This window comes from Emys orbicularis, chromosome 2 (genome assembly GCF_028017835.1).
Source record: "Emys orbicularis isolate rEmyOrb1 chromosome 2, rEmyOrb1.hap1, whole genome shotgun sequence".
Classification (NCBI taxonomy): Eukaryota; Metazoa; Chordata; order Testudines; family Emydidae; genus Emys; species Emys orbicularis.
In genome coordinates, this window is record NC_088684.1 from 60,849,191 (window position 1) to 60,874,715 (window position 25,525).

Sequence of the window (25,525 nt, forward strand, 5' to 3'; positions counted from 1 at the left end):
GGGAAGTTTAGGCTTGAAATTACACGAAGGTTTCTAACCGTCAGAGGGGTGAAATTTTGGAACAGCCTTCCGAGGGAAACGGTGGGGGCAAAAGACCTCCCTGGCTTCAAGATTAGGCTAGATAAGTTCATGGAGGGAATGGTTTGATGGGATAACGTGATTTTAGTCAATTAGGCAATAACGTGCCATCGCTGGTAAAATGAGGGTCCAGCTGGAGATTCTTGCCTGTATGCTCGGGGTTCTACTGATCGCCATATTTGGGGTCGGGAAGGAATTTTCCTCCAGGGTAGATTGGCAGAGGCCCTGGAGGTTTTTCGCCTTCCTCCGCAGCATAGGGCAGGGGTCACAAGCTGGAGGATTCTCTGCGACTTGAAGTCTTTAAATCACGATCTGGAGACTTCAACAGCTGAGTTAAGGGAAAGTGGGTGGGTCAGCTTTTGTGGCCTGCATCATGCGGGAGGTCAGACTAGATGACCATAATGGTCCCTTCTGACCTTAAAGTCTATGAGTTTATGAGTCTATGGAGGGCTCTAACCATCATGATCATCTAATCTGACCTCCTGCACATTGTAGCCCACAGAACATCACCCACTCACTCCTGTAATAGACCCCTAACCTGTGGCCGAGCTACTGAAGTCCTCAAATCATGTTTCCCATCTTTTCATGTGCTGTATATTTATTCCTGCTTACTCTATTTTCCACTCCATGCAGCTGATGAAGTGGGTTATATCCCATGAAAGCTTATACCCAAATAAATGTGCCACCTTAGAGACTAACAAAAGACTCCTCATTGTTTTTCGAGAATTAACAATTTATACTAGTTTAAACCTGCAAGTGATCCATGCCCCATGCTGCAGAGCAGGGGTTCTCAACCTTTTTCTTTCTGAGCCCCCCCCCCCCCCCCAACATGCTAGAAAAACTCCACGGCCCAGCTGTGCCACAGCAAATGTTTTTCTGCGTATAAAAGCCAGGGCCAGCATTAGAGGGTAGCAAACAGGGCAACTGCCCTGGGTCCCACACCACAGGGGGCACCGCAAAGCTTAGTTGCTCAGTCTTCGGCTTCAGCCCCAGGTGGTGGGGCTCAGTGCCCCACGCTGCAGTCCTGTGTGTCAGGGCTTCGGCTTGCCCTGCGTTCTAGGGTTTGGTGGACCCCCTGAAACATGCTCGTGGCCCCCAGGGGGCCCCGGACCTCTGGTTGAGAACCACTAGTGCAGAGGAAGGCAAAATTCCCCCAGGGTCTCTGCCAATCATAGAATCATAGGAGATTAGGGTTGGAAGAGACTTCAGGAGGTCATCTAGTCCAACCCCCTGCTCAAAGCAGGACCAACCTCAACTAAATCATCCCAGCTAGGGCTTTGTCAAGCCTGACCTTAAAAACCTCTATGGATGGAGATTCCACCACCTTCCTAGGTAACCCATTCCAGTGCTTCACCACCCTCCTAGTGAAATAGTTTTTCCTAATATCCAACGTAGACCTCCCCCACTGCAACTTGAGACCATTGCTCCTTGTTCTGTCATCTGCCACCACTGAGAACAGCCCAGCTCCATCCTCTTTGGAAACCCCCTTCTGGTAGTTGAAGGCTGCTATCAAATCCCCCCTCACTCTTCTCTTCTGCAGACTAAATAAGACCAGTTCCCTCAGCCTCTCCTCATAAGTCATGTGCCCCAGCCCCCTAATCATTTTCACTGCCCTCTGCTGGACTGTCTCCAATTTGTCCACATCCTTTCTGTAGTACGAGGCGCAAAACTGGATGAAATACTCCAGATGTGCCCTCACTAATGCTGAATAGAGGGGAATAATCACATCCCTCGATCTGCTGGCAATGATCCTACAAATGCAGCCCAATATACTGTTAGCAAGAAGGGCACACTGTTGACTCATATCCAGCTTCTCATCCACTGTAATCCCCAGGTCCTTTTCTGCAGAACTGCTGCTTAGCCAATCTGCCAATTGCCAATCTGACCCGTGGGAAAATTCCTTCCCTATCCCAAATATAGCAATCAGTTTGACCCTGAGCATGTGGGCAAGACTCACCAGGTAAAGAATTTTCTGCAGTAACCCAGAGCCCTCCCCATCTAGTGTTCTGTCTCTGGCTATTGGCTATCATATCTCCCCTCAGCCTTTTTTTGGTTAGGCTAAATAAGCCAAGCTCTTTAAGTCATCTCTAATAAGGTAGATTTTCCATTCTTTGGATCATCCTAGTAGCCCTTCTCTGCACCTGTTCCAGTTTGAATTCATCTTTCTTAAACATGGGAGACCAGAATTGCACACAGTATTCCAGATGAAGTCTCACCAGTGCCTTGTATAATTGTACTAGCACTTTCCTGTCTCTACTGGAAATACCTCACCAGATGCACCCTAGGACTGCATTATCCTTTTTCACGGCCACATCACATTGACAGCTCATAGTCATCCTGTGATCAACCAATACACCCAAGTCTTTCTCCTCCTCTGTCTCTTCAACTGATAAGTCCCCAGCGTATAGCAAAAATTCTATTGTTATTAGTCCCTAAATGCATTACCTTGCACTGTGCACTATTAAATTTCATCCCATTTCTATTACTCCCGTTTACAAGGTCATCCAGATCTTCTTGTATGATATTCCAGTCCTCCTCCATATTGGCTATACCTCCCAATTTTGTGCCATCCACAAATTTTATTAGCACACTTTGTGCCAAGGTCAGTAGTAAAAATGTTAAATAAGATTGGTCCCAAGACCGATTCCTGAGGAACTCCACTAGTAACCTCCCTTCAGCCTGACAGTTCACCTTTTAGTATGATCCATTGTAGTCTCCCCTTTAACTAGATCCTTATCCACCTTTCAATTCTCATATTAATCCCCATCTTCTCCAATTTAACGAATAATTTCCCATGTGGAACTGTATCAAATGCCTCACTGAAATCCAGGTAGATTAGATCTACTGCATTTCCTTTGTCTAAAAAAAGTCAGACCATTCTCAAATTATCTTGTAACTAATTTAAAGAGACAGCCAGTTTTTGGATATTATAATTATCTAAGTCACTATCGCTCTTGAGAAAAATGACTAGTTAATTCATTTTTTGGCTGAACACATGACATTCCTACAGAGAAATGTTAACATTCTGAAGCGTAAGGCTGGCCTACCTGTTTGCGCATCACATCTGTAGCTTGCATAATATAGCGAGGAGGTAGTCCATGGCTCCGAGCAAGAATTATAGCCTGCTCCAGAGTGACACTCAGAGTGCAGCTGCAGTGAGAGACAGAATTAAGTCAGGTATCTGTTGTCATTACATCTCCTAAACAGTTACTGGTTGCTCAAAGAGTATAGATCAGAATCCAAAAACATATATCTAAGTTATTATATAGACAGAAATGTTCCTTAAAAACCTGCAGAAAGCAACATAAATGTACAACGATACAGCTACATACTAGCGCAGGCAAGAAACACACTCATCCTGGAAGTTACTTAAGAACATAAGAATGGCCCTACTGGGTCAGAACAAAGGTCCATCTAGCCCAGTATCCTGCCCTCTGACAGTGGCCAATGCCAGGTGTCCCAGAGAGAATAAACAGAACAGGCAATCACCAAGTGATCAACCCCCTGTTGCTTATTCCCAGCTTCTGGCAAACAGAGGCCAGGGACACCATTCCTGCCCATCCTGGCTAATAGCCATTGATAGACCTATCCTCCATGAATTTATCTAGTTCTTTTTTGAACCCTGTTATAGTCTTGGCCTTCACAACATCCTCTGGCAAGGAGTTCCACATGTTGACTGTGTGTTGTGTGAAAAAAACACTTCCTTATGTTTGTTTTAAACCTGCTGCCTATTAATTTCATTTGGTGACCCCTAGTTCTTGTGATATGAGAAGTAGTAAACAACATTTCCTTATCTACTTTCTCTACACCAGTCATGATTTTATAGACCTCAATCATATCTCCCCTTAGCCATCTCTTTTCCAATCTGAAAAGTCCTAGTCTTATTAATCTCTCCTCACACGGAAGCCGTTCCATACCCCTGATAATTTTTGTTGCCCTTTTCTGAATCTTTTCCAATTCTAATATATCATTTTTGAGATGGGGCGACCACATCTGCATACATTATTCATGATGTGGGCATATCATGGGTTTATATAGAGGCAACATGATATTTTCTGTCCTATTATCTATTCCTTTCTTAATTATTCCCAGCATTCTGTTTGCTTTTTTGACTGCTGCTGCACATTGAGTGGATGTTTTCAGAGAACTATCCACAATGACTCCAAGATCTCTTTCTTGAGTGGTAACAGCTAATTTAGACTCCATCATTTTATATGTACATTTGGGATTATGCCTTCCAATGTGCATTACTTTACATTTATCAACATTAAATTTCATCTGCCATTTTGTTGCCCAGTCACCCAGTTTTGAGAGATCCTTTTGTAGCTCTTCGTAGTCTCCCTGGATCTTAACTATCTTTAGTAATTTTGTATCATCTGCAAATTTTGCCACCTCACTGTTTACCCCTTTTTCCAGATCATTTATGAATATGTTGAATAGGACTGGTGGGGGGACACCACTATTTACCTCTCTCCATTCTGAAAACTGACCATTTATACCTACCCTTTGTTTCCTATCTTTTAACCAGTTACCAATCCATGAGAGCACCTTTCCTCTTATCCTGTGGCAGCTTACTTTGCATAAGAGCCTTTGGGGAGGGACCTTGTCAAAGGCTTTCTGAAAAGCTAAGTACACTATATCCACTGTATCCCCTTGGTCCACATGCTTGTTGACCCCCCTCAAATAATTCTAGTAGATTGGTGAGGCATGATTTCCCTCCACTAAAAACATGCTGATTCTTCCTCAACAAATTATGTTCATTTATATGTGTGACAATATTGTTCTTTATTATAGTTTCAACCAGTTTGCCCGGTACTGAAGTTAGGCTTACAGGCCTGTAATTGCTGGGATCACCTCTGGAGCCCTTTTTAAAAATTGGCGTCACATTAGCTATCCTCCAGTCATCTGGTACAGAAGCTGATTTAAATGATAGGTTACAGACTACAGTTAGTAGTTCTGCAATTTCACATTTGAGTTCCTTCAGAACTCTTGGATGAATACCAGCTGGTCCTGGTGACTTAGATCTGTCACCTAAAAAGAATGGCTCAGGTTTGGGAACTCCCTCACATCCTCAGCCGTGAAGACCAATGCAAAGAATTCATTTATTTTCTCCGCAATGGCCTTATCGTCCTTGAGTGCGCCTTTAGCATCTCGATCGTCCAGTGCCCCCCTGGTTGCTTAGCAGGCTTCCTGCTTTTGATGAACTTAAAAAATTTGCTATTACTTTTTGAGTCTTTGGCTAACTGTTCCTCAAACTCTTTTTTGGCCTTCGTAATTGTATTTTTACACTTCATTTGCCAGTGTTTATCCGCCTTTCTATTTTCCTCACTAGGATTTAACTTCCACTTTTTAAAGGATGCCTTTTTGCCTCTCACTGCTTCTTTTACTTTGTTGTTTAGCCACGGTGGCACTTTTTTGGTTCTCTTACTATGTTTTTTAATTTGGGGTATACATTTAAATTGAGCCTCTATTATGGTGTCTTTAAAAAGTTTCCATGCAGCTTGCAGAGATTTCACTTTTGGCACTGTACCCTTTAATTTCTGTTTAACTAACCTCATTTTTGTGTAGTTCCCCTTTCTGAAATGAAATGCTACAGTGTTGGGCTGGCGTGGTGTTTTTCCTGCCAGAGGGATATTAAATTTAATTATATTATGGTCACTATTACCAAGCAGTCCAGCTATATTCACCTCTTGGATCAGATCCTGTGCTCCACTTAGGACTAAATCAAGAATTGTCTCTCCTCTGGTGGGTTCTGGGACCAGCTGCTCCAAGAAGCAGTCATTTAAAGTGTCAAGCAACTTTATCTCTGCATGGCGTCATGAGGTGATATGTACCCAGTCAATATGGGGATAATTGAAATCCCCCATTATTATTATTGAGTTTTTTTATTTTAATAGCCTCTCTAATCTCCCTGAGCATTTCACAGTCACTATCACCATCCTGGTCAGGTGGTTGGTAATATATCCCTACTGCTATATTCTTATTATTAGAGCATGGAATTTCTAACCATAGAGATTCTATGGTACAGTTTGATTCATTTATGATTTTTACTTCATTTGATTCTACGCTTTCTTTCACATATAGTGCTATTCCCCAACCAGCACGACCTCTTCTGTCCTTCCAATATATTTTGTACCCTGGTATTACTGTATCTCATTGATTATCCTCATTCCACCAAGTTTCTGTGATGCCTATTATATCAATATCCTCATTTAATACCAGGTACTCTAGTTCACCCATTTTATTATTTAGACTTCTAGCGTTGGTATATAAGCACGTTAAAAACTTGTCTCCTTTAAGCTGTCTGCCATTACACAATGTAACTGAATGGAACTCTTTTTTATTTGACTGTTTCTGATCAGACCCTGCCTGTATTTTATCATTTTCCATCCTCTCATCCTCACTAGGACAGAGAGATTCTCTATTAATAGATCTTCCCCTAAGGGATGTCCGAACCATGTGCTCCTCCACACTTGTCGGCTTTCCCCCAGCCCTTAGTTTAAAATCTGCTTTATGACCTTTTTAATGTTAAGGGCCAGCAATCTGGTTCCATTTTAGTTTAGGTGGAGCCCATACTTCCTGTATAGGCTCCCCCTTTCCCAAAAGTTTCCCCAATTCCTAATAATCTAAACCCCTCCTTTCTACACCATCATCTCATCCATGCATTGAGACCCTGCAGTTTTGCCTGTCTGTCTGGTCCTGCGTGTGGAACTGGGAGCATTTCAGAGAACGCTACCATGGAGGTCTTGGATTTCAATCTCTTACCTAGCAGCCTAAATTTGGCCTCCAGGACCTCTCTCCTATCAGGGCCGGCGCTTCCACTAGGCGACCCTAGGCGGTCGCCTAGGGCGGCAAGATTTGGGGGGGCGGCATTTTGCCGCCCTCGGTGGCAATTCGGCGGCAGGGGGTCCTTCTGCTCCGGGTCTTCGGCGGCGGGTCCTTCACTCGCTCCGGGACCCGCCGCCGAAGTGCCCCAAAGACACGGAGCGGAAGGACCCCCGCCGCCGAATGCTCAGAGGAGGAGCGCTGCCGCCTAGGGCGGCAAAAACCCCAGCGCCGCTCCTGTCTCCTATCCTTCCCTATGTCATTGGTACCTACATGTACCACGACCACTGGCTCCTCCCCAGCACTACACATAAGTCCATCTAGCTGTCTCGAGAGATCTGCAACCTTCGCACCAGGAAGGCAAGTCACCATGCGGTTCTCCCTGTTATCGCAAACCCAGCTATCTATGTTTCTAATGATCAAATTGGATATTACTAATATCTGTCTCTTTCTAATAGCTGGAGTTCCCTCCCCTGGAGAGGTATCCTCAGTGCGAGAGGATACCACATCATCATCTGGAAGGAAGGTCCCAACTATGGGATTGTTTCACTCTGTTCCAGTAAGATGCTCTCCTTCCCTGGGACTTTCATCCTCCTCAACAGCACAGAGGCTGTCAGACAGGGGGTGGGACCATTCTACTGTGTCCCGGAAAGTCTCATCTATGTACCTCTCTGTCTCCCTTAGCTCCTCCAGCTCAGACACCCTGGCCTTCAAAGCCTTTACGCGGTCTTTGAGGGCCAGGAGCTCCTTGTACCAAATGCACACATATGCCACCTGCCCATAGGACATGTCTACACTATAAACTTAAGTCGACCTATGTTAGGTACAGTAATTACTGCGGTGGTTCATGTCCACACTGCCCTTCTTGTGTCGGTGGTGTGCATCCTCACCAGGAGTGCTTCCACCGACTTAAGAGGGGCAGTGTGGGGGGCTGAAAGCTAGGGCTCTCAGATCCATGGGTAGCTCCCCACCAGGAGCCCAGCTGTCCTCCCTCCCCCCTGGCTCCCTGCTTCCCACTGGGAATGGGGCAGCTGACCTGACATGCACAGATCTCCCTGCCCAGAGACTGGCTGCCCTCCGCCCCCTCCCCCCCCCGGCTCTCCACTCCCCACCGGAGCACAGCAACCGACCAGACTCTGGGCACATAGCTCCCAGCTGAGGGCAGCCAGGGTTCCGGCAGGGAGATCCACGTCTGGTGTCTGGTCAGCTGCGCCATTCCCGGCAGGGAGCCGAGAAGCCTGGTGCAGTTGCCCCATTCCCAGTGGGGAGCTGAGAAGCTCAGTGCAGCTGCCCCATTCTCAGCAGGGAGTGGAGAGCTCTGCGGAGGCAGAGGCAAGCTGGGCTCCCAGCGGGGAGATCTGTGCCCAGAATCTGGTCAGCTACCGTGCTCCTGGTGGGGAGCTGAGAGCCCAGGCGGCAGCCCGGATTGGAGTGGGGAGCCAGGGTGATAGCCTGGCTGGGAGCGGGGACCCCGGGGGGACAGAAGGGCTCCCCAGGGGGAACCCTGGAGTCAGCCTGAGTCGGGAACGCGGGTGGAAGCCCAGCTTAGAGCAGAGACCAGGCAGCAGTCTGGCTGTGGAGCCCGAAGCTTATTTTCTTATCACTTTCATGTCTCCAGGAGAGCCATGAAATTGACAAGAATGAGAGCCAATAGCTGTAAGTAATGCAGTGTCTACAGAGACACTGTCACCCTAACTACACTGACATAAGCTCTATGCCTCTCATGGATGTGGAGTTATTATGCTGATGTAGTAGGGCACTTACATCAACAGGAGCAAGGCTGTAATGTATACACTGACTTAATAGACATAAGGTCTACGTAAGCTGCCTTATGTCAACCTAATGCTGTAGTGTAGACCAGGCCCCTCCTGTGTGCAAAATAGACATATTTTTGGACACATTACAATGAGAGGGAACACTGAACAGTTTACAGCTTTGATAAATGTAATTGCAAAGGTTAACAATTCTTTTGGCCAATGTAATTTCTAAAAGTGCTTTGATGTTATTTAATCTATGCAACTTCAGAGAGACTTTTTCACTTCATTAAGGAGAGGAGGACTTGGCCCTTAACTACAACTGGAGGCAACACTTTCCAAGTTTTTTTTTCTTTAATTTAAAATTAGCAGCCATGGTGATATCAAACTTCACTATTAGCTGTATCTGTACAGTACTCCTAAAAAAGACTGAGGGACACTACATAGTTTTCATAAATTTAATTTATCAGCCCTGATCCTCCATTCTGTTCAGTGGAGTTACAATGGCATAGAACTAATGTCAAATGGGGAGACTGAGACCGAAAAGTGTGTGGCCCAGAGCAAGTCACTTCAGTAAGTCAGGGACTCCCAGCTTTGTGCTCATTCTTCCAGACCACACTGCCCAATACATTTTTGGGTAGATGTCTTCAGTTTTGGGCCTCAATTCTGCTCTAGTTCAATCAAATGAGAAAAACCTCAATGACTCGAGTGGGAGCAGGATCAAGTCCTTTGCTACCTTATTCAGTTATATCTCCCCATTTGATAACCACGGGGAGTACATTTCAGAGTGAAAAGTCCTGCCCTGAAACCATTCTGGCACCAGCACCAGACAAAAAACTAGGGACAATCAGCTTGGATACACCGGCTGACCTAATCTATTACGGTGAGACAAGGGTGGAAAGATGATTTCTCAGATAGCCAGGACAACAGCCACACAGGGCTTAGCAAATCGAAGTCAACTCCTTCAGCAAAGCCTATGTACTTCTTGGATAATGTAACACATACTGTTTGGCTGCACCACCTAATAGGTAGGTAGCTGCAATCTGCACCAAATGAGTTTCTCAGTAGTCTTTCAGTATACCACCAAACAAAGCACATTGCAGTAATCAAATCTTTGCATCCAGCAAAATGCATATATAAAATGTTTTCTCCTTCATAGACCTTTACAGTGTCTGTTCCCTAATATGTTAAAAAGCTAAAAAAAGAATCCTCAGAAACATAATTAAAATTTGTTTTCTATACACCTTTGGTCAAATACTGACCAGAAGATTTTGCATGGCTTGTATTATGCACACTTCCATGGACAATGTGTTTCAATCAAATAATCATCCTGCTAAGCAGAAGATCTGTAGGAGGAAAAATGTGTGCACGTAGCTGATGCACTCATTTAAAAAAAAGGTGATAAGTTTTAAATACCACTAAGTACATTTATGGACTGTAAAAGTTTTAAATTAATAAGCTTAGAAAGGAGATACTGAATTCAATCTTTTTCTTTATTAATGGATTTTTGTGCACAATTTAGAAACTAAGTGATTTCCTTCAATAATTAAATCAGTTCAATTCCCTAGTTTCTTCTATACACTGACCTCAAAGTTAACATGAAGCAAGAATCTATTGATCTTTGGTGATATATGTCATGATCTTTGATCTTATATGCTTTGGTTTAATACTGCATAACTATACTTTCTAAGTTCTGTTTCTGTTATGAAGAGCCTAATTGTCACAATGAGTAGCAAATTACTCCACAAGCACTCCATTCAATGTAATGAGACTGCTCAATGTGGCAGAATCATATCCCAAGTAATTTGTCTTCACAGAGAAATCGTATAACTCCAGTGCATACACTCGAGTACAGTACTTCACATGTCTGTTTATTAAATTATCTATTACGTGAGTATCTGTTACGAGCAGAAGGAAAGATACCCGATGTATTCCACATGTGAGAAACATAATTCAGTCAGAAATTCACACATTACGTTCACCTTGAAGAATTAACTGTGGACAATGATCTGAGATGAAGCTATCCATCATCTGACAAATGCTGAAACAGCAATTCAGCTGAGTGCAAGGGTACAAAACACCTCCCCTTTCAACAACGAAGTGGTCAAGCAATTAAACCACCAAAGTGAGAAAAGTTAGGACAAACAGAAAATAGCATCATGAAGAACAACAGCTTAGACTACTAAAGAGATAGGTAACTACTGGCGTGTAACCCTGAAGTGTACAGAGCCAAACTGAAGAGCTGACTTGCTTCTATATATCTGCAGCAAAAAAGTAATAATAATTCTAAGAGGTACGTTTTCATCACAGCACGGAGAATTGGCAGTGAAAGCTACCTTAAATAGAATGGGAATGGCACTAACTATCAATATGCCTCTCTGAAAATGTAACCGTGCATCTAAGATTGAAAACTAATGCATATAAACATACTCTTTTGATATATTCATTGCTTCTTTTCAAAAAGCACCACTAAGTCTTGTATTTGTTAAAATCTTTGGAACAATGTCATGACTTCATTTTAACAAAGAATTTTATTAAAGTTAAAATTTACGATTGTGCATGATTTAGTTGTATTTGCTCTTGAGACACCAAAATGGCTTTGATGAATGGTTGCCATAAAAACAGAAATGATTTATTCATGTTATTTCTCAAATAATTAATGCATTAGTTCCTTATCAACCAGATAATAATGACTAAGGCTACATTTTAGTCACAGGTATTTTTAGTAAAAATTACGGACAGGTCATGGGCAGTAAACAAAACTTCACGGTCTGTGACCTGTCCATGATTTTTACTAAAAATACTCTTGACTAAAACGTGGGGGGGCACTGCCCGGGGGCCCCGCGGGTACTAGGGGAGGGCGTCCCAGGTGCTGGGGGGAAGGGGCGGGCAGCGGCACGTGGCCCAGGACCCCTGCTGGTGCTGGAGGAGGGGCAGGCAGCGGTTCCTGGCCAATGGGAGCTGCGAAGCCAGCACTCTGGGTGCAGGCAGTGCACAGAGCTGCCTGGCCACGCCTCCGCCTAGCAGCTGAGCGAGGGGGATGTTGCCACTTCCGGGCAGCCCCCCAGGTAAGCGCCACCCAGAGCCCGCCTCACCCCATCCTGTGCCCCAACCCCCTGCCCTCTCCAACACCCAAACTCTGCTGCCCAAGGCTGCCCCAGCAGCGGCCATTGCGAATGGCGCAGGGGCTGCCTGAGCTGCCGTTGAGCCAGGCGCACCGACCGCTGCAAAAGTCACGGAAAGTCATGGAATCAGTGACTTCCATTACAAACTCATAACCTTAATAATGACATAAAATAACTAACTTATTACATATTACCAGCAATAAAGCTGTAATTGCTTTATTTTGGTTGGATAACTAGATAGTTAAATAGACACATTCTATATGATAGATATTATAAATAAACCATTTAATAATGTTTCACTGAGATGATTCATTAATAAATCAGTATTTACACTTTGGTACTTTTTCACAATTATTTAAATTTAGTTTTCTGCCAGTCATGGCATATAATTTACATACCAATATTTGTTTTTATTTCAAATAATTGTTTCGTTTTCTGCTTGAATTACATTGTACAAAATTTGTTTTGTGTAGTCAATTTTTTATAAGAAGCACACTGACTGCCATGAAATGCTGCATATTCCTAGCTGCAAAATGTTGCAAGCAAAATCAGCATGGCAGCCAAGTGCTGTAATAAAAAAAAAAAAAAAAAAAAGGAGGAGTGGGAGAAAAAACACAACAAACATCACTGAAAACTACCCACCAAGGATAGGTTAGAGAGCTAGGTATCTCAGCAACAAAGTTGTCAAGTAAAATAAAATGAACCAAATGCAAAACTAAACAAATGCACCTTGCATGTTGTTCTGAATGAATATGAAAAGCAGTCAGTTCCAGGTGTAAGGGGTCTGCTCGAAGAATACTCTCCTTGTGGTCTTGAAAAGATTAATACTAGGAACTTACAGCAGGAGTATCCCTGAATATATGGCATAAGGTATTCAGTGGCAAAAGCACTGTTGCCATATAAGGTCAGAGTCCAGCAGGGTTGAAGGGTCCCCAAGACCATTCAAAGATCTCTAGGCTATCAGCCACACCCTTGGAATCTTACAGGGAGCCAAAGCAGCTATGCAAACCATAAGAACCACCCAGCTCAAGGGTTAATAAGCAAGATTTATTTAAGGTTATAAAGCAACTCAGAACCATATATAACCATTGTGTGCAACTGGTCCTTCAGCAGAAAAGAGACTAGATAAATCACAAGAAGAAAATAAAAGAAAAAAGCTCTTTTTAGAGTTCACCTAAACCCCACCCTAACATTCTGTCAATGGAAGCAAAAGTCCCAAATCCTCATACCTCAGAGTTTAAATGAACAAAAATCTGTTTCTTTCATTCAGGTCAGAGAAACAGAAGCCCCAAATTCCCTTTCCTCAGCATTTAAACAAGACAGACTAACAAATCCCATGCAGGCAGCCTACTTCCCTCAACATAGTTTGGCTTTCCAGGTATACCCAGCCCAGAACATCCTCTTTCTACTCTTTTTATAAGTTACGGCTGGTTTCCTGCAAAGTTAAGGAAGTTCAATTACTCCTAGCCCCTGCCTATTTCTCCTAGTCTCCCAGAAGAGTCCGACACCAGAACCATGGGTCTTCCTGACAATCCTGGGACCCAGGTGGGTGGTATGCCCAGTCATGATGTCTTCTATATAGTTGAACAACAACTTTGCAAACATCTTGTTGATCAAGTCTCCCTTAACAGAAAAGGTTGCATTACTTTTTCAATCATCAATATTCCCCAGCTCTGGGATTCATTTGTTTTTGATTGAATGGCATGCTGCTTGTTTCCCATTTGTTACATTTGTATATATAGACAACATAGCTTTTATAGTGCTCTTACTGAAAAAGATGAAAGATTAAAATAACTCAGAAATGGACTATTCAATGACAGGTTATTTAATGTAATTTGTCACCACATAGGAAAAATCAATTGGTGTTTGTGTACAGTACCATCTGAGCTGCCACTCAGCATGTTGTATAGAAACGTTACCTGAGTTAAAGGAATCTAAATAATAAAATCCATTCCCAGTTTTCAATTAGGGTTCTGGCTAGCTTATACTTACAGCTTCATCATTAGTCTAACATCTCTTGAATAGGGATGATGAGATGAAACAAATTGGTGTAATATTTGGCACATCACTTACGGCTGTTGGGGATGTCAAAGTGAATTATATCCTGGTCACACGAATAAAGTATTTGAACAGGATGTACATTTGCTTAGTCTAATTAATTAAAACTCTAAAGCTGCTGCTCAGTGTTAAATTTTATATCATTATTCTTTTGATAAATTTTGCATAGTTACTATATGCTAACCATTTGACCGCTTTTTAAAATATAGATATTTTAAGCATTTACTTGTTCTCATAAGACTTAAGTTAACTCTTATCCAGGAACTAATTATGCCAACATACTTATTAAATATGGCAGTTAAAATGTTAGCATAAAGTTTTCTTTTTTCTGATCTGAAGTTTTTAAGATAGTTCTTTATAATTCCTAGTGATTGTACATTAATTTGTATTTATTTATAATAATTATCTAGACAAGTGTACAGTAGACTAGAATCAATCTAAAATGAGAACATTACTTATTAGGATGTATTAAAATAGAGTGTTGACACTCCTGCCTGTGGATCTTGCTCCACTGTTATGTGAAGACATTGCCAGAACTTTTGTTAGAGTCTAAGCCACACCCTGAAGGGAATGGTCCATGAGAACCGTCCTAGAGCCTAGACATATTTAAATTCGTTATTCGGGATGATGTAAGCATACGTAAGCATCACGATTTTTAGTCTATGTATAAGAAAGTTTAAATATGCTGGCTGCAATCTTGGTTTTAAAAAAACGCCTTTCATCTCATTTGCTCATGTGCTGAAACTTTACTGAGCATGATTTTTTTTTTCTTTCGAGGAGAGGATTGGACCAGTGGTTAGTACAGTTATTAGAAATGAAATAAGCAGGTAAGATACTAAACCAACCCTCCATTAACAAAAGAAAAAAAATGTAGTTACATGAAATATGGGGGGGGGGGAAGTTGGCCATTCTGTTTGACACTAGTAGTAGGAAAAATTGAGTCATTATTTTAAAGGAATCCTATGAAGAGATTTTTGAAGAACATATTATTTCACCCTCCCATTGTGTCTGGTGAGAATATAGCTGTAGCAGGGGGAAAGGGGTAGAAAGCAATGGACATGCTTTGGTTTTAAGAAAATTTCATTAAAATTCCAAAGCAGAAGATAACCTCTAAACAGAGTTAAAATATTATAATTGGTCTAGTGGAGAATTCTGAGACTCATGCTTGGCCCTTTATGGACTTTGTGGTTAAGTTCAGTTGCCTCAAGTGTTATTATCATCTTGTAAGCAGAGTCAGGTGCTGATCCATTCATGTTTAGTGCAACATTAGTATTAACTTTTTCAAGATATGTCCAATAATCTTGGTGTCTGAACGCCTCTAATTTCATTATGAAAATACAGTATCTATCAATGCTTCTTTCTGGAAGCTATTGTGTTTGTTGGTAATGCTACTGCATCATGGAATAATCAAAATCTGCCTTGGCAGGTATTTTCAAACTTCAGCTACTAGCTGAGTTCTTGCTTGCTGAAACAAGAGACAGTAAATTTATAGCGACAGGAGACCAATCCTGGAGGATGTGTTTTGTAACCCAAGCTACTACTTCCACTCAGGAAGGCCTCAAACCTGATGCCTTTTGGGTTTTTTACTAGTGTATGTTGATTTTCTTTAAACTGTTTCTTGGAGGGTGGGAGACTGGCTTCATCTTTCAAGAGAACAACTGCTAATTAGACTAGTCTCTGGCAGGGAAGATGACTCAGTTTCTGAAATAGATGAGAAACACATGATCCCAAAGAAGATTTCTTACAGAGGAACAAGTTATTTGCTCATAAGAAATGGTCATTATGAGCATTTCATCTAAGAAAGGAAACGCCTTTCTTTCTAAAGCATGAAACAGTTATCACCATGAACTTGATAAATACTCTTGGAGCAAACAAAATGCAGAAGGGAAGGCCCTTGAGTTAAGTTTCAATTGAGGACTGCAAACCAGAGACACATTTCATGATAGAGTTGAATAGGTGTGTATATATAGTCATATTTCAGATCTAAATAGGAAAAATGCCCTGATTTGTAGCCTTTAAGGTTTCTACCTTGGGACTTCAGTCCTGCATATGTAGATTTATTCAGGTTTTTAGTACAAACCTCTTTGGAGTTTACTAGCTCCTGAAACAATGAACTGAGCCTCCAGGGGTCCAACCCTCTGGACTACAGCAATGGCTCCAGAGCCTCTGGACACCATTTCCCGGCCTGCTTAGGGTCCAGAGCAGGGATAGAATAGTCAGGAAACTTCTACAAAAGCCAATAGGGAATTTCTGATGGAGTGATTTATATAGACAATGTGCTGGGCCAACGAGAAGCCAGGACTGGTCAGTCTCTCAGTTAGAGGGGACAAACAGGCTTGGAGACAGACAAAGGGATTCATTTTAGTTTCGCTTTTGGACTGTTTGAGTTTGGAGCTGAGATTGGGGCAGCACAGCTTGGGGTCAGGGAGTCTCTATTCAACTCTCACTCCTGCACAAAGGGAGACTTTGAGCTATTGTGGGATTTAGAACACGATTATGAAGTGCCAGTCCTGTGGAGATCAGCGATTAGAAGGGCAGAGAAGCAACCTGGTGCCAGCTACCTATAGTCAGCCAAGATCTCCACAGGGCTCCAGACCAGGGAGTCATGAGGGGACCCTGCCCCACTCAGGGCTGAAGAGACTGTAAGGGAACCCCTTTCTTTTTGTTTAAGCTGACCAATATTCACAGCGCTCCAGCACTCATTGCAGGACTTCTCTTCAGCCTCTTATCTGCCTGGAATGGTGCTAGAGAGGGAGCTGAGGGTCTGTGTACAGTGGTGAATGCAGGGACGTGGAGGATATGTTATATTATTGATATCGTAGTGTTTTAGTTAATCTTAATCCTTTTCTTCCTTACAGAATTTGTTTCCTGTCCCTAGTAAAGCCCCCTGTGTTATATTGTTCTTTTGGAGTGTGGAATTTCATTGATTGGAGCTTGTAGTAATGTATTGTGTTGTTTGTGTCCTTGTGAATTTCCCAAGGGACAGCACCTTTGTTTCCCAGGCACAGATTGGAGTCACTTTGGGTGAAGGCACCAGGCACCGAAATAAAAAACTCAGGACTCAACCCATGCCAGGGGCAGAGACAAGCCACTCCGATTAACAAGCACCAGGGAGGTTTGAGCCAAGCCTTGGGGAAGGGGTAACATTAAATTCAAAATTAGCCTGTTTTTTGTGAGCAATGAAACCTGTTGAAGATAATACTGCCCTTTTCTCTAATTTTTAACAGGAACGAGTGCATTCCTCCATACCAGAGATGCTATTTCCAGAAATAAAATTTGTGAACACCCCTCTCTGTTGGAAAAGGGGAGTGAAAATAAATTCAACTGAAAAACCAGAACGGGGATCTAGGACTCACTCATCTGTCAACTTTTGCCTTTTTTCAAAGACTATACAAATGCTTTTAGACGCATCATAGATACCCTATAATTCTACCTCAAATTTAATGCTATTATGTTAGTGGTTGGAAATTTTGCAGGTAGGCACTAGCTACAGAAGACCTCACCTTGAATACTGTTTGTATGCCAAGAAGTTGGACTTGCCAGGAAACAAAGAATAGAATTTTTAAAGGTTTGAATTGTCCTGTGCTTCTTGTCCGCTCAAGCTTAATAATGGTGTCAGGATAGTTCAAGAACAAACTTGGCCACCATATACATTAGTCTGAGGAGCATCCTCTTCAAATGAGTAGGAAAGAGTTTCATTTTTATGTCCTTGGCAGATCAAATCAAGCTGTTATCCATTGGGAAACTGCAATCTAATTTATTTCATGTTGTAGAAGAATTCAGATTGTTCAATTTAATTCTTTTTCATCTCAAAATCAAAAGAACTTATACACAAGTTGATTCTAGACAGTTTGAAGGGGTCTATTGGATTTTTTTATATTGGTGTTTTCTGTAAGAAAGATTTGGATTCCTCCAAAGCCCTGAGTACTGGAGAAGAAATACTGTAGGAAACATGAGAGTTTGGTTCTGCAGGTTGAAGTGAGGGAGCTATATATCAACCCAGGCAGTTAAACAGCTACATAATGCATAAAGGTGAAGGGAGCGAAGAGGAAAACACTGCACTGGAATCCTTTTTGGAACCATCCCACTCAGTCTGTTTTCATGCATTTCTCTGCACTTTTTAAAATTATGTGCTAAGCAGAATGATGTTTCAACAGATGAAACATGAAAGAGAACTGCATGTGACTAACATCATTCCTAATATGCATGTTAAAAGCGAACAAAGCAAAAATGTGTAGAGTATAGAAAGGGAATATAAATAATAATAAATAACAATAATAAATAAATATAGAAGGGGAATATAAATCAGAATTGTTATGGATTACTTGTTGGTTTTCAATGTGTTGTTTGTGCTATCTTTTAGGACAAGTTCCCACATCTCTATCTGCCTTTGAACTGTAACAAGCACAGTATTAAACATTCTATTATCCTAAATATTTATATTATGAAGAAAAAAAAGTTTATTTCTGTCTCAGTGAATAATGGATCATGAAAATATATTAAAAATAAATGGAGATAGGGATAGTAAAATTGAAGGGGAAAACCGAATATTTAGCAAAGAGAGAGCAAGAGTGAAATCAAAGTATAGCTGACTACTCTTTGAAAGGATTGAGACACATAGGGACTCATTCTGCAATGCATGCTCATGCTGGCATGTACTTACTCATTCAAGTAATCCGGTTGAAGTCAATAGGTTTACTTACAAGATCAAGTAGTTCAGCGTGAGTAACAGTTGCAGAACTGGGCCCCAAGAAAAGATCTTTGCAGCACAGTTTCATTGATTTCAGAAGTAAATTTCTCTAGTCAAACTTTTAAAAGAAAATGAATGTATAAAGGAGAATTGAGATGAGAACAACAAAAATATAGTTACAGTGGAGCTCTGCGTTGCTGTTTGGGAGATCTGGGTTTGTTACCCATGAAAGGTGTGTTGCTCCCTGGACCTTCATGAGCTGGGCAGGCTTCAGGAGCACAATCAACCTTTGGCAGAACCTGTCTCCTCACTCAGCAGGACATCTGCTAGCCTAAACCCTGTGGCTTAAAGGAGCAGCAATTAGATGCTTTAAAGAAGGAAATCAAATACAGAAAAAATAATAAAGAACAGAGGTATCGCCAGAAGATTCATAATGGTTGTAAAGGACACACTCTCCTTTCTATCCACCTGGGAATAGAAACTTATAAATAAACCCAAAAATGGCATTATTTGAATATTTTAAATAATTCATTTTAGTTTGTATTCCTACTAGTCTCCAAATTGAGTTCTGCAGCTGCTGCACCTAATTTTATTTTGGCATAGAAAGAGCTAGGGTCTGTGAAGCACAGTCTGTCTCTTCCCTCTGGAGCAGGAACTGGCATAATGATTCAATATTTAAAAGTGCTTTTGATCATCTACATTTGTACAGACTGATTACAACTTCAAATAAAATGAATACAGGCAAAGAAACCCTAGTATCATTTACTGGAGGATAGTTAATTGGCAGGTAGAATTGCAATGTTTTAACTAAACGAAGTAAAATTTAATAGACCATAACTAGTTATGATGAAAAAAGGCAAAATAAATCATAAAAACCAGATTCCTTAGAATCACATTAATTGTAATTCCTGATGTTGAATCTGCACAACAGATTCATTTTATGATCATTTATGGGGAGGTTGTAGACATATATCACAAAGGACAGTGAAGGTTAAAGGTACTTATTGCTCCCTGGTTCTTGTTCAGCTGATTGAAATATACTTGAAAAAGACTTCTGTCTGGAATAGATACTGTATTTCTAGCTCTAATGTCAATTGGCAAACATAAAAATCAAAGCAAAGTAATCACCAGCAATTCAAAATCCCCAATATTATCTTGGATACTGGAATGAAAATGTGAGCTCTTTCAAGCTGTTTTAGCCTAGTACAATGTAAAAAGCAATTTAACTTGGATCACAGAGAAATTAGAAACCAAAACATTGCTGAGACTGAGGAGGTTATAAGTGATAGTGACAGTACAGCCAAAGTCTGTAGTCCAGTGGTTTTCAAACTCTTCCATAGTGGGATGCCTTTTGCCATATTGAGACCCTGTCCCAGAACTTCCCTCCCATCTAGGCGGGATCTGGCTAGTACTCTCTCCCACCTTCCATTGAAAAGGAAGGGAAGGACAGTGTGGCCCCTCCCCTCTGACATCAGTTCAGGACCTCCATGTTAAGAATGTATGCTCTAGTCTAGTAGTCAGTCAACAAAGTTTAACTAGAGAAAAGTGGGAAATCCAGATTTTTATTCTACCAAATATAGCCTGAGACATTAAATTCTGGCAGAGATGGGAATAATGGTTTGCTCAGCTCCCATTTCCCGAGAGTAGAAAAAAGGAGTGATCAGCACAGCATCCTGAACTCTGATACAGACTCCTAGACTGAGACTTAGGTCAGGCTCCATTAAGAATCTAACTTTGGAAACCTGGTGAAAATAAGTTCCAGGGGCCAAAATCTGGGGTTTGCATATTTAATGCAGACATGTGGAGACACGAACTAGGGTCTGTTACTATCATATTGTTCACCTTTAAACTGGTAGGAGGACTGATCCATTGAAGGAGGTTTCTCAAAGGGTAGCCTACCCACAGGGCTAACATACAATATTTTATTAGAAATGAGAATTCAGAACTCCATGTGTCTAAGCTATCAGGTTTAGAAATAGAGGTCTCCTCTACAATCTTGCAAAGATTAAATCTCATTCTACCAGAACAGGGGCAAAAAACTTATCACTACTTTTTAGGCCACTATACTTCATGAGACATTTTATAATTTATGCATATGAATGGGCAATACTGCTGAGTGAATAATTCAAAGTGTACCATTTTTTCAAACAATTGTCTTTCTGTTCAAGGATGTCAAGTTTATGATTTTATCAAATACATCCCCATTATTTAAAGTTATATTCCCAATAATTCTGAATAATTCATGATCTGTAAGTTGTGCACTAGCTGTTCATTCTGCATATTTGATATTCATGCTGCTTTGATTGGACATGTGGATCACATGGTATGTTTCTGCCCTCTGATTGAGCGTAACTCAAAAAAACCTACCACAACAAACAGATTTTTGACAAAATATTCACTTTTTCTAATTCAAATTTCATTTTCTGTGAGTATGCTACAATAGCCATTTAAAATTCACCATTTTTCAAATATTTCTGCTAATCAACACTTTGTCTGTGTAGAATATTCTCAGGAAACTCACAAACCCAGTTAAAGTGAATTAATTAACCATTCAAATAAATATTCATGGTACTATGCCCATCTCTAATAAGCACCAGAAAGAGAATTATGCCCAAATAGAACCCTCTCTTTCTTCCACCTATGAAAGTTTTTGGATGTTTGGCTATAGATAAAGCATATGCACACAAACCCATAATTCTCGGGGAAACAGGTATCTAATATTCCTGTCAATAGGCCAGCCTGAATAATTCATGACCTTTCAATTCTTGGGGTCAATCCATTTTTAAGTACCACTGTTCTTACATAATATGTGCTGGACAAGGCTGAACTGTTTAAATCCCTGTTCATTCTACAGATGACAGTCTCTTTCACAGTAACATTTTAAAGGAAAAATCAAGGAAAAAGGCACATGGGAGACAGAAGATGCTGCTCCTCATTGGAGCAGTGGAGGGAAAAGAAGGAAAGAAATGCTGCCCATATTTCCATTGGTTGACTAGGAGATTTAGCTGGAGTTATAACTTGGAAAACGGGATTCTCTAAATCATCAAAAACTTCTTACTTGTAAAAATGTTAAATCTGGATAAATAGCCAGAGTAAAGCATAAGGGCTTTATGGCCTTCTGAAAATGTCATGCTGATCCAGCTTATATAGTGTTCCCACATGCTAAAGGAAGGATAAACACAACCATCCTGCTCTGGTACAGGGGATGGTATTAAAAAATATCATCATCTCATATAACTGCCTAAAACAGAGTACTAGAGAGACAAGTGGATGAGGTAGACCTGCAGAAGGACCTGAAGAAGACCTCTGTGTGGTTTGAAAGCTTGTCTCTTTCACCAACAGAAGTTGGTCCAGTAAAAGATATTACCTCACCTACCTTGTCTCTCTAAAACAGAGGACAGTATACTTCATGCCACATACACTTGTCTGCCAATAATGCAGTGTCATACAAATGCACCATCAGATCTGAGCTGATAAAGATGGCAAGTCTGTTTCATAACGTGCACTTATTGATTGTTTCTCTGATACCTTGCTGACCTTTTCCAGCTTGTCATGCCTGATATTCTGCATTGGACTGGCACTATACTGTTTTTCCAAAGTTCTTTTTAGAAAGATGGACATTACGTAAAATTAAAAAGAAAGTTATTTTTGTTATAACCCAACAAATTTGTAATTGATGCTGCTCAAATGAAAATCTGCTAAGGATCAGAAATTAATAGTGTAAGGAGTTTGAAACAGTGAATCATGAGAATGAACACACCATTTTTAAACTGACTGATAACTGGAATCTATAGTTTGTATCCTTATGTAAAAAAGGATCATGTTAGCATCAGCTTCTGGGTTGTATAAAGAACCATTACAGAATATGTACCTAATGATTATTTTCCTCAACTGTTATTCTTTCATGTTTGCTGTAATATACACAAAGTTCTAACCCTACCCCGCTGGTACTTACACATACTGTTTTCTTGAATGAATTTCACTAACATCCTGGTGATCTTTGTAAAATTGGTTATTTAGAAGTATGTTAAGGTTGCTCAGAGTTTAGTACAGTGCAGTATATAGCGAATCAATTGAAAATTCAAAATGTCAAGTGTCTGAGTTCATTTTCAGTAATCAAATTGGTCATGCCAAGTATTACCCCCACAATATAGTGCTTCTGGTTATTCTGAACCAGACCTGCAGTATTTGAGTTTTTTGAGATCCACTGCTACTAAGATTCCCTCCAGTGTATAAAATGAACACTAGCTGTTAAAATGTCTTGCCTATACTGGAGTTCAGTAGAAAATACACAATATATTATGCAAATAGGAAACCTTCCTTGTCATGCTTTAGAAATTTTAATATTTCTGCCTTGTACTAATTTGTAAGACGAATAATCTGTTGCAATTATACAAGCTAAAATTATATTGCTTATTTTGTCAATCACTGCAACTACTTTTATCTTCCAGAATCTCACCATGAATAATCTTTTAAGAGTCCATTAGATACATACTAGTACACTCAGAAAAACATGGAATAAAAATTATTCTCCAAACTGGATTGCAATGACTGACTAAAGCAAAGACAGGTGGATAAATTGCCATACCGATGAACTCCACTATTGCACATTATGATGTGGCAAGCTCCAAGTCTGCTACAGAGTTCTGAAGAAACTGACAGCAATCCAACTCCAGAGGCACTGCAAGCAGTGTAAGCACAGGCCGCTGTGCGCTTGGATCGGATAAAAGACACAACCAGTCGGTAAAGTTCATCCAAAGAATTGAGGGGCCGCATCAGCTGCAAGCAAAGGAGAACAGAGAGATTTAGACAACATTTGCCATCAAGATGTATGTGAAGTTCTCTTCTGGGAGGGTGACAACTAAATTGTTTCTGAGTTTAATGACTCCAGACAAGAACAGATGAGCACTGTGGGCCAAACCCTGAGTCCAGCTGCTTTCAAAGCACAGATTTGAAAGGGCATGCGCAAAGCACACAATGTATTGTGGCAATATTTAAGACAGTTTTTTTAAAATCGGTATCTGGGTATTTTCATTGAACGTATAATCCCCACGCCCATCTCTACTGTGTTAGCCCTCTCCACCTGACTACACATGGGCAGGCCTTCTTCCAGGAGTATTTCCAAAGAAGGATTAATGCAGTGAAAGACAAATGCAAAGATAGGCGCAAAGGGAGGAGTGCTGGGACTGATGCATGACCACTATGAGAAAAATCAGCATACAGGTAAGACAAAACTGTCCTATGTTTATGCAAACAGCCATTCACTAATCCTGACTAACTACTGAAAGAATATTAGAGCGACTAGGTGGGTAAGGTAATATCTTTTATCGGACCAACTTCTGTTGGTGAGAGAAACAAGCTTTCGAGCTTACACAGAGCTGTTCTTCAGTTCTGTAAGATCAAAAGCTTTTCTCTTTCACCAACAGAAGATGGTCCGATAAAAGATATTACCTCACGTACCTTGTCTTTCTAATATCCTGGAACTAACACAGCTACATCAACACTGCATACTAAAAGAATAATAGTAAGCAGTAGAACAGGAGTGAAGAAACCACAAACAAGAACAATTAACTTTGCAACAAAACTGAAAAGAAAGTACAGGGGTCGGCAACCTTTCAAAGAAGAAGAGCCATTTTTTTGTTTTTGTCTTTGACCAAAATATTTCGAGAGCCGCATCACACGCAAAGCTACTTGTACAGTTAGAATTTATCAGCTAATAATAATTGAACATATTAAAGTTATTACTACTCACCAATACTTTTAATGCGACCTCTGCCATTTGAAGTTGAATATAAACAGGAGGGGGCTCTGGGCTGGGGCAGGGGATTGGGGTGCAGGAGAAGGTGCAGGGTCTGGGAGGGAGTTTGGGTGCAGGATGGGGTTCTGACATGGGGAAGGGGGTGCGAGGTGCAGGCTCTGGCCGGGAGATGCTTACCACAGGTGGCTCCTGGCCGGCGGCGTAGCAGGGCCTGCCTGCCCTGGCACCACGCCGCTCCTGGAAGTGGCTGGCTGCTGGCACGTTTCTGCACGCCCCTGGTGGTGAGGGGGAGGTGAGCTCCGTGTGATGTCCCCACCCCAGCACCATCGTCACAGGTCCCATTGGCCAGTGGGGGCTGCGGGGGCGGTACTTGTAGGCGCGGGCAGCGCATGGAGATCCGCAGCCGCCCTCCCCACAAGGGGTACACAGAGACGTGCCAGCAACCAGACGCTTCTGGGAGTGGCATGGGGCCAGAGCCCTGCTGCACCACTGGCCGGGAGCTGCCTGTGGTAAGCACTTCCCAACCAGAGCCTGACCTCGCACCCCCTCAAAAAATGGCTGCCCGCAAGGGGGCAGCCAAAGAGCCCCATGCGGCTCTGGAGCCACAGGTTGCCGACCCCTAATGGTATCCAGATTGAAATGATACATATATAGAGAAAGAGTTTAACCGCATAATATTGAATTTATATATATATATATACACACACACACACACACACAAAGATAGGAAAGACTGTCTTCATGAATTGGTAACAAAAGGCAGCGTCTCTCCCACGGTGTTCGGTAAAAAAGTGAAATGAGGCTCAAGTCACATTGCAGCTCTTGTCATACAAACCCCTGATTTTCTCTGCTCATGAGATACCTAGGGATTCCCATAGAGAGAAACCTGCTAACCAAAGAAAGAATATTTAAAAATCTAGACAAGCACTCCCTAATGGGAATTTTAATTCACCAGGGAAATGGTAGCCTTATTTAGACTTATATTTACCTATATTTGAAAAGTACACTGATTTAACTAAAGTGATTTAAAAATAAATCTAGCTAAACCAATGCAAACTGCTTACATAGACTCACTTAACATGGTTTAATGTTTAGTTATATCAATTTAGCTTGCATTGGTTTCAACTGGTACTAGTTTCTAGTTTAGACAAGGCTTTATGAAATATAAAACTGTAGGCTGTAAAATGGATGTCAGATCAAAAGCGGATGCCATGCTAGGTAGTGCGTTAGGCATAAA

General features: G+C 41.4%; 1 protein-coding gene across 1 annotated transcript in view; it reads right to left on the minus strand.

Moving 5' to 3' along the window:
* Positions 1-25,525, minus strand: part of PREX2 (phosphatidylinositol-3,4,5-trisphosphate dependent Rac exchange factor 2) — a 310,741-nt gene that overhangs the window by 20,468 nt on the left and 264,748 nt on the right. The window contains exons 37-38 of the mRNA XM_065397932.1: positions 23,119-23,309; positions 3,126-3,228 (exon numbers count right to left, since the gene is read on the minus strand). Of these exons, the coding sequence (XP_065254004.1) occupies positions 3,126-3,228; positions 23,119-23,309 (294 nt within the window). The remainder of the gene's footprint in view (positions 1-3,125; positions 3,229-23,118; positions 23,310-25,525) is intronic.